At 37.0% G+C, this 13,038-nt stretch overlaps 1 protein-coding gene across 1 annotated transcript in view; it reads left to right on the top strand.

The window, feature by feature from the left end:
* The first annotated feature begins 1,420 nt into the window (after positions 1 to 1,420).
* The window catches only part of gpr108 (G protein-coupled receptor 108), a 28,045-nt gene continuing 16,427 nt past the window's right edge, over positions 1,421 to 13,038 (top strand). The window contains exons 1-3 of the mRNA XM_061922848.2: positions 1,421 to 2,011; positions 2,182 to 2,301; positions 11,240 to 11,290. Of these exons, the coding sequence (XP_061778832.2) occupies positions 1,688 to 2,011; positions 2,182 to 2,301; positions 11,240 to 11,290 (495 nt within the window). The 5' untranslated portion in view covers positions 1,421 to 1,687. The remainder of the gene's footprint in view (positions 2,012 to 2,181; positions 2,302 to 11,239; positions 11,291 to 13,038) is intronic.

The raw sequence follows: 13,038 nt of genomic DNA, 5'->3' as shown, positions 1-13,038 counted from the left end.
TTTTAATATTTTCTCGTAAAATTACGACCGTTATTGAGTAAAATTCCAACTTTGATCATAATATTGCACAAATGTTCAGTTTTTCTTGTAAAAATGTTGATGTCCGTTGAGTAAAATTACGACTTTTATCATAATACTGTCAAAATTCTAAGTTTTTCTTGTGAAATTGTGACCTTTTTCTTGTGAAATTCCAACTCATTTTTTACAACAAGCTTTTTTATATTTGCATAGTATGTATATATTATTAATATTGTAAATTCAAATCTTTATACATCTAGAAAGGGTGGTCCTTATTTTTCTATATTCAAACACAGTGTTACTGTTCAAACTGTGTTTAATTTTACACTGGACAAAAATATTAGAAATACTTGCCAAAACAAAATATTTGTTTTTAATGAACACTTAGCCCTACTACGTGACTGTATTTTAATGTTGGTCATGATGGTGGTGCTTGGAGAGCCAAGTGTTTTCTTCGCGGGTTCTTGGTGAAAAACGTTTGAAAAACCACTGATGTATGAAAAAATACAAATTATATATATACATATATGTATATATATATATATACACATATATGCATATATATGTATATACATATATATATATATATATATATATATAAATACATATACACATATATATATATATATATATATATATATATATATATATATATATATATATATATATATATATATATATATATGTATATATATACATATATGTATACATATATGTGTATATATTCACATATATATACATATATGTATACATATATATACATATGTATACATATATATATGCATATATATGTATATATAATATATGTGTATATATACACATATATACATATATGTATGTATATATCTATATGTATATGTATGTATATATTTATACATGTATATACATATATATGCATATATGTGTGTATATATATATACATGTATATACTGTATATACATATATATACATATTATATATACATATATATATATATATATATATATATATATATATATATATATATATATATATATATATATATATATATATATGACATTTTTATGACTGAAATATTTCTGGGTCCCAAGGATTTTTATATAGCAATGGTTTTGAAAATAAATATATAAATATAAAATATATATAATATATGTATATATATATGACTTATTTTTGAAATTTTTATGACTGAGATATTTCCGGGTCCCAAGGATCTTTATATAGCAATGGTTTTGAAAATAAAAAATATATAAAAATGGCCCCCGTTTGCTTTAATTTTTCAGTGTGGCCCTCAGTGGAAAAAGTTTGGACACCCCTGTTTTAAGTTACCCAAATACGTTTATTTTGTCTTTCACATCAGCCTAAAACTAGCACGAATAACTATTATGTTATGTAAAGGCGTGTCAACGTTAGTCACGTGACATAACAGTGCCCATTTTTTGAAAGAAGGTTCCACGTGTCAAACGTTTTGCTCTTCGTTCGACAGGACGCTCGATAGTCAACGCAAGAGTATGACAGCTTTCGTGTTTGTTTCTTTTTAGAAATACACCTTACACGTTTAAAAAAAAAACACGCATTATTTTGTACGCTCGAATTTATCAGTATATTTATTTTTTCTAGGCTGGTGACGTCACAACCTGTTCCTTGTTCCTCGTCAGCAACCCGGAAACGAGAACGCGCTAATTGCTACATGCTAGCAGCCCGCTGCCATGAAAACACTCCACGATTAGCGCAGAGGACCGCGAATTGTGCTCGAACCGACGACGCGACGCCGTCGAACAGCCGCCCGTCGACGCAACGCTCACGGGCTATAATCGCTAAACGTCGCCCCCGGTGTATCGTCGAGACCCGAGACGTCGGGCTTCGTCCATCCTCCGCGTTAGCAGCCGCAGCGTTGCGGCGTTCTCGGTGGGGGATGGCCGCGGCGCACAGAGCCGCTGTGTCGGCGGTATTTCTACTCCTTCTTCTCCTCCTGGATGGCTGCAAGGCGAGGATACACAAACTGGTGCTGAAGGTAAGGTGGCGGGAGGAGAAATGTCTGCTTGGAAGACGACGTTTGGTTGGTTAGCTAGCTAGCTTAAAGTCTAACAGGCTTTATTAATGTCATGTGCGGAATGACAGCTTTACATTCTGCTAATGTGTTCGATGTATAACGTTGTTTTTTGTGTGTGTGTTCCTGGTTAGAATGAAACTCGCTTTTTCGTCCATCTCAACACGTTTGGCTTTTATGCTAACGGGACTTTGGATGTCAACCTGCGGTCTCTGCGCCTCCCCAGCCAGCTGGTCAACTACAGCGTCTACCCTGTAAGAGCATACTCATACACTTTCTTTCTTTCTTTTAGTTTATTTCGAACATGAACACACTCACAGTATAATACATCACAATTTCATATCATTTCACTTTTCATCATGTCCGAAAAGGAGTAGGAAGAAGCAAAGTTTATTTAATCCCACCCCTTTCCCACTTCAGAGCGTTTACAAATATATAGAATCATTTACTGACCTTTTTATTTAATAAAATAACATCTGTGAATAAGTATACACAACAGTTTTGTAATATGTAATTAATTAATTCAGTCGTTATTAACATACTGAGATGAAGAATATCACACTGCACAAACTGAAATCTAAGTAAGATTAAATATCTCAAATAAGGGTGACATTTGCTTATTTTCTGTCTAATAAGATAATTCTTCTCACTAAGCAGATTTTATGTTAGAATGTTTTACTTGTTTTAAAGGGGAACATTATCACAATTGCAGAATGGTTAAAACCATTAAAAATCAGTTCCCAGTGGCTTATTATATTTTTCGAAGTGTTTTTAAAAATGTTACCCGTCACGCAATATCCCTAAAAAAAGCTTCAAAGTGCCTGATTTTAACCATCGTTATAAACACCCGTCCATTTTCCTGTGACGTCACATAGTGAAGCCAACACAAACAAACATGGTGGAAAGAACAGCAAGCTATAGCGACATTAGCTCGGATTGAGACTCGGATTTCAGCGGCTTAAGCGATTCAACAGATTATGCATGTATTGAAACGGATGGTTGTAGTGTGGAAGCAGGTAGCGAAAACGAAATTGAAGAAGAAACTGAAGCTATTGAGCCATATCGGTTTGAACCGTATGCAAACGAAACCGACGAAAACGACACGACGGCCAGCGACACGGGAGAAAGCGAGGACGAATTCGGCGATCGCCTTCTAACCAACGATTGGTATGTGTTTGTTTGGCATTAAAGGAAACTAACAACTATGAACTAGGTTTACAGCATATGAAATACATTTGGCAACAACATGCACTTTGAGAGTGCAGACAGCCCAATTTTCATCAATTAATATATTCTGTAGACATACCCTCATCCGCGCTCTTTTCCTGAAAGCTGATCTGTCCAATTTTGGAGTTGATGTCAGCAGGCCAGGGAAGCTAGGGTCGATAGGGGGTTTAGCTCGCTCGTCTGCGGGAACAAACTGCTGCCATTGCTTGCCGTGCTACCGAGGTCCTTTGTCCCTGAATTGCTCACACACTCCGGCAGATTCAATGGGGGTCTGGCGGCAGATTTCTTTGACTTTATCGTTGGAAATGCATCTGCTTTGAGTGTCGCAGGATATCCACACATTCTTGCCATCTCTGTTGTAGCATAGCTTTCGTCGGTAAAGTGTGCGGAACAAACGTCCAATTTCTTGCCACTTTCGCATCTTTGGGCCACTGGTGCAACTTGAATCCGTCCCTGTTCGTGTTGTTACACCCTCCGACAACACACCGACGAGGCATGATGTCTCCAAGGTACGGAAAACAGTCGAAAAAACGGAAAATAACAGAGCTGATTTGACTCGGTGTTTGAGAAAATGGCGGATTGCTTCCCGATGTGACGCCACGTTGTGACGTCATCGCTCCGAGAGCGAATATTAGAAAGGCGTTTAATTCGCCAAAATTCACCCATTTAGAGTTCGGAAATCGGTTAAAAAAAAGTATATGGTCTTTTTTCTGCAACATCAAGGTATATATTGATGCTTACATAGGTCTGGTGATAATGTTCCCCTTTAAGTGTTTTTGTTCCTAAATGATCTCAGTAAGATATTACAGCTTGTTGCTGAGATTTTATGAGCTATATTGAGTAAAACATGCTTGGAACTAGAATATCAACTGTTGCAAAGCTGTGTCATCAACACTCACAAGCATAAAACTACTTTTTTAAAGTAATCATTTCTTATTTCAAGCATGAAAAAAAAACATGACTTTGACACAATTGTGTCTCATAATTAAAACAGGTGACAGCCAAATGGACTTTGCTGTTTTATTTTCAATGAAACAATAGAAAATACATACTCATATAGTAGTACAGTTGGCACAGTACAGTAAACTGACAGTTAATATTCAAACATTTAACATGTGACATTTCTAACCATTTTGAACAGAAATAATTCATGCACTTTGAGGTAAATTCCTCAAAATTACAATTAAAAAAAATGTGGCCAGGGGCCAGGCTGTATATATGCGCACTAATTGACTGACAGAGCACGCATTTGGCGCGATGATGTCATGTTGTCGATGGAAAAATGCATTTTTAAACCATACGATTTGCCTGAGCGGCTAGGAAACCCTGAGAGTAACAAGCGGTTGCCTTGTTGCCTTTCCATTAAGAACAATACATTTGTTTTTAGTATGTTTGCTGGTTTCAAGAAATGTAATGCCGAGCACATATCATTATGTCAAGATAATGGCACTAGCATTTACTTCATTTAAGAATATTTTTCAACATATTGAGCAAAAAGGTCTCTTTTTTTTTCTACCAAGAAAAGTGCACTTGTTATTAGTGAGAATATACTTATTTAAGGTATTTTTGGGTTCATTGAGGTTAGCTATTTTGACTTGTTTTGGAAAGTCTTGACAAGCCAAATGTTCTTGTTCTATTGGCAGATAATTTAGCTTAGTTCAAATAAAATACTCCTAATTTTTGTGTTATTTTTTCTTGTTTTTGAACACTGACTTTTTGCAGTGTACTTTCAATAAGGTTGAAAGTATTTCTCATAATTCTTCTTCTTTGTACTTTGTAAGCACTATTATTTTGAACAACCTCTTAAACTGGATCATATCAGTACAATGTTTACTTTCTTTACTTAATCCATTCCATAATTTAATTCCACATACTCTATACTACTTACCGGTAATACAGCCCAGTTCTGGGCCCCCATACACAATTAAGTAATTAAATAATTAATACAATTATTTATTTGTTTGTTTGTTTGTATTACCTGCTCAGTGGCCTAGTGCAGTGTTTTTCAGCCTTTTTTGAGCCGAGGCACATTTTTTTGCGTCGAAAAAATCCGGAGGCACACCACCAGCAGAAATCATTAAAAAACGAAACAGTAAAAAGTCGTTGCTGCTCACTGCTCCCCTCACCTCCCAGGGGGTGATCAAAGGTGATGGGTCAAATGCTGAGAATAATTTCGCCACACCTACACTGCAAAAAGTCAGTGTTCAAAAACAAGAAAAAAAAATACAAAAATTAGGGGTATTTTATTTGAACTAAGCAAAATTATCTGCCAATAGAACAAGAAAATTTGGCTGGTCAAGACTTTCCAAAACAAGTAAAATTAGCTAACCTCAATGAACCCAAAAATACCTTAAAATAAGTATATTCTCACTAATAACAAGTGCACTTTTCTTGGTAGAAAAAAAAGAGACCTTTTTGCTCAATATGTTGAAAAATATTCTTAAATGAAGTAAATGCTAGTGCCATTATCTTGACATAATGATATGCGCTCGGCATTACATTTCTTGAAACCAGCAAACTTATACTAAAAGCTAATTTATTGTTCTTAATGGAAAGGCAACCGCTGTAATGGAATTTCTGATGCTGGATGTCAAAAAAAAAAGGAAAGAAAAAAAAAAATGAAATACAGAAGTAAAATATTGTAAAGTATAGAATGAGCAATAAAGCACATAAAAAGTGTAAAATTGAGCAGGCAAACGGTATTGAATTACACAACTTTAAACTACTAGACTTACAAATACTAAAGTAACTACAAAATGAATTAAAAAAGTATCCCAGTAATATAAAGTTATAATACTGTGAGATGATTGTTCTAAAAGAGGTAGACACATCTTCAATGTAGCGATATGTTGAAAGGCAATATTTATGGTGCCTTCCTTTTGTAGTGGAAAGTCAGAATTTCTGAGTTGTTAGTCAGTAATTTCTACTGTAACGTGTCCTGAGGTGGGATGTCCTAGTCCAGGGGTAGGGAACCTATGGCTCTAGAGCCAGATGTGGCTCTTTTGATGACTGCATCTGGCTCTCAGATAAATCTTAGCTGACATTGCTTAACACGATAAGTAATGAATAATTCCGCTGGTAATCACAGAGTTAAAAATAACGTTCAAAATATAAAACATTCTCATGCATTTTACTCCATCCATCCGTTTTCTACCCCATCTGTTCGAGAAGTTGCATTAATGGTAAGAAGTATTTTACTTATTATTGAACGGGACAAACGGTAGAAAATGGATGGATGGATGGTTAGCTTCAGAATAACAATGTTATTCTGAGACTTGTTATACTCTAAAAATGTTGGTCTTACTTAAAATTGCAGGCATTTAGTTGTATTCAGTGTTAAAAAATATTATATGGCTCTCATGGAAATACATTTTGAAATAATTGGCTTTAATGGCTCTCTCGGCCAAAAAGGTTCCCGACCCCTGTCCTAGTCTGAGAGTTGGCTGGTCCTCACCATCCCAGTGTTAGATGGCTGCACTCAATGTAAACCGTGAATAGAAGCTTCTGTTGTATTTCTTATGAGAATATATGTTGTCACACTAAATCAGCCATATATAAAGTATTGTCTTATAAATGTTCATGTTACTGTTGTGTAAATAAAACCATTTTCATAAAAAAAAAAAAGAATTAGGACAATGCATATTCATCAACATAGCGCAACAATGTAAATATGCCGGAGTTAGCACAATAGCTAATTTTCATCCGTTGTCCTAAAGCAGCTTAATACAGTAAACATTCAACAGGTCATGATCCAAAATAATACATAAATCACAAAACATTACACAATACAAGCATACCGTACCTATAAGCACAGACCATGAACAAAAAATAAAACAAACCAAAAAACATGTGAATAATCTAATTAACTCTTTCTCCCTTAAGAAACATTATTCCCGAATCTAAAGTATGTAAACACATTACTGTCTAAACAACTGAGCTACAGTATTCACATTGAACACAAAAGCTGTGATGTCTTTGCACAAACTCCACAGTGTCTTTTTTGATTGATTGAGACTTTTATTAGTAGATTGCACAGTACAGCACATATTCCGTACAATTGTGCACAGCACAGTACATATTCCGTACAATTGACCACTAAATGGTAACACCCCAATAAGTTTTTCAACTTTTTTAAGTCGGGGCCCACGTTAATCAATTCATGGTAAAGTTGTCAAGTTGAAACAGACGGATACGGCCTCCATTCAACAGGAAGTGAACTCGCGTGGCGTCACATAAACCGTAAGTGAAATAAGTGATCACGCAATTTACATTTTTAAAGATAAATATTCTATAACGTTTACAAATAAAAATGGGAGAAGATAAACATATTTAAACACACAAATAAGAAAATAAGGCTCTTTCAAAGCCAGAGCAAAACGAGATGTTTCCTCTGCCAAGAAAGTATATTGTGTGACTATTTGTTAGTTTTTATAAATTAGTTATTATAAAAAATACGACTTGGTTCAAATATTTTAGCGTGTGTATAATTTATTTTTTAGCACATCAAACAGTACCACAACAATAATAGTAATTGTGCAGCTGGGATAGGCTCCAGCACCCCCCGCAACCCCAAGAGGGACAAGCGGTAAATAATGGATGGATGGATGGATCATTTTGGTCACAATAACTTTATTTAGCCATTTTATTTATTGTTTTGGTTGTGTATATTTGAAGGTCCTCCACCACCTTCTTAACAGAGACAGAGCCTATTTTATGGCTTATGGTTGGGATGTTTATTGAAGTGCAAAATTGCTTACAGACAGAGTATATTTTATTTTTATCATTTGTTTTATTTAATGTGGTATTTAAAAGTTTACATTTCAATTGCAATGTTAAAATATACGAGAAATACAAGTTTGTTGCATTTGAAAGGGTTTACTCGCATTATTATGTATTATCATTACTAATACATACAGGTAAAAGCCAGTAAATTAGAATATTTTGAAAAACTTGATTTATTTCAGTAATTGCATTCAAAAGGTGTAACTTGTACATTATATTTATTCATTGCACACAGACTGATGCATTCAAATGTTTATTTCATTTAATTTTGATGATTTGAAGTGGCAACAAATGAAAATCCAAAATTCCGTGTGTCACAAAATTAGAATATTACTTAAGGCTAATACAAAAAAGGGATTTTTAGAAATGTTGGCCAACTGAAAAGTATGAAAATGAAAAATATGAGCATGTACAATACTCAATACTTGGTTGGAGCTCCTTTTGCCTCAATTACTGCGTTAATGCGGCGTGGCATGGAGTCGATGAGTTTCTGGCACTGCTCAGGTGTTATGAGAGCCCAGGTTGCTCTGATAGTGGCCTTCAACTCTTCTGCGTTTTTGGGTCTGGCATTCTGCATCTTTCTTTTCACAATACCCCACAGATTTTCTATGGGGCTAAGGTCATGGGAGTTGGCGGGCCAATTTAGAACAGAAATACCATGGTCCGTAAACCAGGCACGGGTAGATTTTGCGCTGTGTGCAGGCGCCAAGTCCTGTTGGAACTTGAAATCTCCATCTCCATAGAGCAGGTCAGCAGCAGGAAGCATGAAGTGCTCTAAAACTTGCTGGTAGACGGCTGCGTTGACCCTGGATCTCAGGAAACAGAGTGGACCGACACCAGCAGATGACATGGCACCCCAAACCATCACCCAACCATGCAAATTTTGCATTTCCTTTGGAAATCGAGGTCCCAGAGTCTGGAGGAAGACAGGAGAGGCACAGGATCCACGTTGCCTGAAGTCTAGTGTAAAGTTTCCACCATCAGTGATGGTTTGGGGTGCCATGTCATCTGCTGGTGTCGGTCCACTCTGTTTCCTGAGATCCAGGGTCAACGCAGCCGTCTACCAGCAAGTTTTAGAGCACTTCATGCTTCCTGCTGCTGACCTGCTCTATGGAGATGGAGATTTCAAGTTCCAACAGGACTTGGCGCCTGCACACAGCGCAAAATCTACCCGTGCCTGGTTTACGGACCATGGTATTTCTGTTCTGAATTGGCACGCCAACTCCCCTGACCTTAGCCCCATAGAAAATCTGTGGGGTATTGTGAAAAGGAAGATGCAGAATGCCAGACCCAAAAACGCAGAAGAGTTGAAGGCCACTATCAGAGCAACCTGGGCTCTCATAACACCTGAGCAGTGCCAGAAACTCATCGACTCCATGCCACGCCGCATTAACGCAGTAATTGAGGCAAAAGGAGCTCCAACCAAGTATTGAGTATTGTACATGCTCATATTTTTCATTTTCATACTTTTCAGTTGGCCAACATTTCTAAAAATCCCTTTTTTGTATTAGCCTTAAGTAATATTCTAATTTTGTGACACACGGAATTTTGGATTTTCATTTGTTGCCACTTCAAATCATCAAAATTAAATGAAATAAACATTTGAATGCATCAGTCTGTGTGCAATGAATAAATATAATGTACAAGTTACACCTTTTGAATGCAATTACTGAAATAAATCAAGTTTTTCAAAATATTCTAATTTACTGGCTTTTACCTGTACAATTAGGTTAAGTTGGTTAAAGAAAAATAACGGTAATACTATCGATTATCGGCAATAATTTGTTGGTTAATATATCGGCGAGCAAAATGTGTCATCAGCCCAGGCCTAACAGTATAGATTTTAGGCCATATTGCCCATCCCTCACACACACGCCCACACGCGCATACACATGTGCACCTGCTCACACACACACACACACAATTGGTATGTTTGGGCGGCATGGCGTAGTGGGTAGAGCAACCGTGCCAGAAACCTGAGGGTTGCAGGTTCGCTCCCCGCCTCTTACCATCCAAAAATCGCTGCCGTTGTGTCCTTGGGCGGGACACTTCACCCTTTGCCCCCGGTGCCACTCACACCGGTGAATTGAATGATGAATGATAGGTGGTGGTCGGAGGGGCCGTTGGCGCAAATTGCAGCCACGCTTCCGTCAGTCTACCCCAGGGCAGCTGTGGCTATGAAAGTAGCTTACCACCACCAGGTGTGAATGATTGATGGCTTCTACATGTAAAGCGTCTTTGGGTACTTAGAAAAGCGCTATATAAATCCCAGTTATTATTTACCTTCCATCCATCCATCCATTTTCTACCGCTTATTCCCTTTTGGGGTCGCGGGGGGCGCTGGAGCCTATCTCAGCTACAATCGGGCGGAAGGCGGAGTACACCCTGGACAAGTCGCCATCTCATCGCAGGGCCAACACAGATAGACAGACAACATTCACACTCACATCCACACACTAGGGCCAATTTAGTGTTGCCAATCAACCTATCCCCAGGTGCATGTCTTTGGAGGTGGGAGGAAGCCGGAGTACCCGGAGGGAACCCACGCAGTCACGGGGAGAACATGCAAACTCCACACAGAAAGATCCCGAGCCCGGGATTGAACCCAAGACTACTCAGGACCTTCGTATTGTGAGGCAGATGCACTAACCCCTCTGCCACAGTGAAGCCTAACAAACTAATTATAGCATGAATTTGGTTGAAAACTGCTTTTCTAAACACATGTAAAAACCTTGATTACGTTTTAAACTTTTTAAAGATGGGATTGACATATCTAAACCACCCTAAATAATTAGAATACTGTTTTTTGTTTTTTTGACAAAATAGTGCCAACAACTTCAATGCAAAGTGGCCAGAATGTGAATTTAAGTATATTCACTTAAACATAATTATAAATTCAGGTGGAAACCATTTTTAAGGAGGTTGTCTTAGATATTCTTCATTTGATTTAAGCTAACAATTATGAGGTATTCTTTATAAATTACATATTACATATTTTTTAGACATTACCAGAGCCCAAGGGGCTCCCTCTGCTTGGGGCCCTTGTACAAAATCCCCACTTCGACGCTCCTGACAGGCCCTTCCTGTTTTTCTCAACATATTCCCTTGTCCTGACAAAGGTAGAAAGTGATCACATGAATACCTAAGCATGTGGTCTATTATGCATTCTTTTCTTCTTCTCAGGTTGGATTCAGCTTATCCAGGTCCCGTGTGAGTGGAGTTCTGTCATACCCAGTGAGTGCCTCACTTTGTACGCCACGGGGGGGAAATGGTTTGCAGTAATCAATTATCATTCCAGGATACAATCATAACAGGCTCGGCAAACGCTGATGTTTACTACACGACGCGAACATAAACGCAACTCAATTTTGAAGTCTCGCAGCACTCTGACAATGTTTTCCTTACCATTATATTAGGGTGGGCAGCAGGCCCTTAAAAACAGAAGAGCGTTCCTGTTACATATGGGGTGTCCGATACGCTTTCACTTCCAACACAACACCAATATTGCAACCTTGACTATTGGCCGATATCGATCCGATATAATATCAGCACGAAAAATACACACTTTTTATTTACTATATAGTGTGGAATAATATATAACGCTTAATAGTAATATGTTGTTGGGATCACGTGGGCTCAAATTTGCAAGTTTCCATTTATTTCAGTTTGTCCTCGGTGTGTTGCTGTTTTTACGAAGTAGTCTTTGCAATGAAGTTGAATCTGCCAGTCCAGTTTTTTGTCAAGCCTACAAAGGCTTTGTACTTTAAGTATTGTATTTTTCGGACTATAAGTCGCTCTGGAGTATAAGTCGCACCGGCCGAAAATGCATAATAAAGAAGGAAAAAAACATATATAAGTCGCACTTGAGTATAAGTCACATTTTTTGGGGAAATGTATTTGATAAAACCCAACACCAAGAATAGACATTTGAAAGGCAATTTAAAATAAATAAAGAATAGTGAACAACAGGCAGAATAAGTGTACGTTATATGAGGCATAAATAACCAACTGAGAACGTGCCTGGTATGTTAACGTAACATATTATGGTAAGAGTCATTCAAATAACTATAACATATAGAACATGCTATACGTTTACCAAACAATCTGTCACTCCTAATTGCTAAATCCCATGAAATCTTATACGTCTAGTCTCTTACGTGAATGAGCTAAATAATATTATTTGATATTTTACGGTAATGTGTTAATAATTTCACTAGGGCTGCAACAACTAATCGATTAAAATCGATTATAAAAATAGTTGGCGATTAATTTAGTCATCGATTCGTTGGATCTATGCTATGCGCATGCGCAGAGGCTACATATTTTTATTTTTTATTTTTTATAAACCTTTATTTATAAACTGCAACATTTACAAACAGCTGAGAAACAATAATCAAAATAAGTATGATGCCAGTATGCTGGGGTTTTTTTTCAATAAAATACTGGAAAGGATAGAAATGTAGTTTGTCTCTTTTATCCGATTATTAATCGATTAATCAAAGTAATAATCGACAGATTAATCGATTATCAAATTAGTTGTTAGTTGCAGCCCTAAATTTCAGATATAAGTCGCTCCTGAGTATAAGTCGCACCCCCGGCCAAACTATGAAAAAAACTGCGACTTATAGTCCGAAAAATACGGTTTTGTACTTATTACACACCAGCTGTTTGATTGTAACGTGCATCTTAACTGTAGTTTTCAGTACCGCATTTGAAGCTGTTGAAATTGCTGTGTAAAATCGCTAATGCTAGTTAGTAGCATGCATATGGCGAATCCAATGTAAGCTAGTATCGAGTTAGCAAAATGTTTTATGTCGGAATGTCACAGATAAAAGTTGTTTTGTACCTCTTGGAAGTTATACTGACATACTTTGTACGTTTGTTAAAGTAAAGGCTTATAAAAATGGAGTTAACTTGTTATCTGTCTGCTAAACGAGCAAGAAGAGGTGTTCGCATGGAATGCTGTTTGCATCTGATTTGCG

This window comes from Nerophis lumbriciformis, linkage group LG27 (assembly GCF_033978685.3).
Source record: "Nerophis lumbriciformis linkage group LG27, RoL_Nlum_v2.1, whole genome shotgun sequence".
Taxonomy (NCBI): Eukaryota; Metazoa; Chordata; class Actinopteri; order Syngnathiformes; family Syngnathidae; genus Nerophis; species Nerophis lumbriciformis.
Note: the sequence above shows the minus strand (reverse complement) of the source record. Positions and strands in the feature narration are given on the sequence as shown.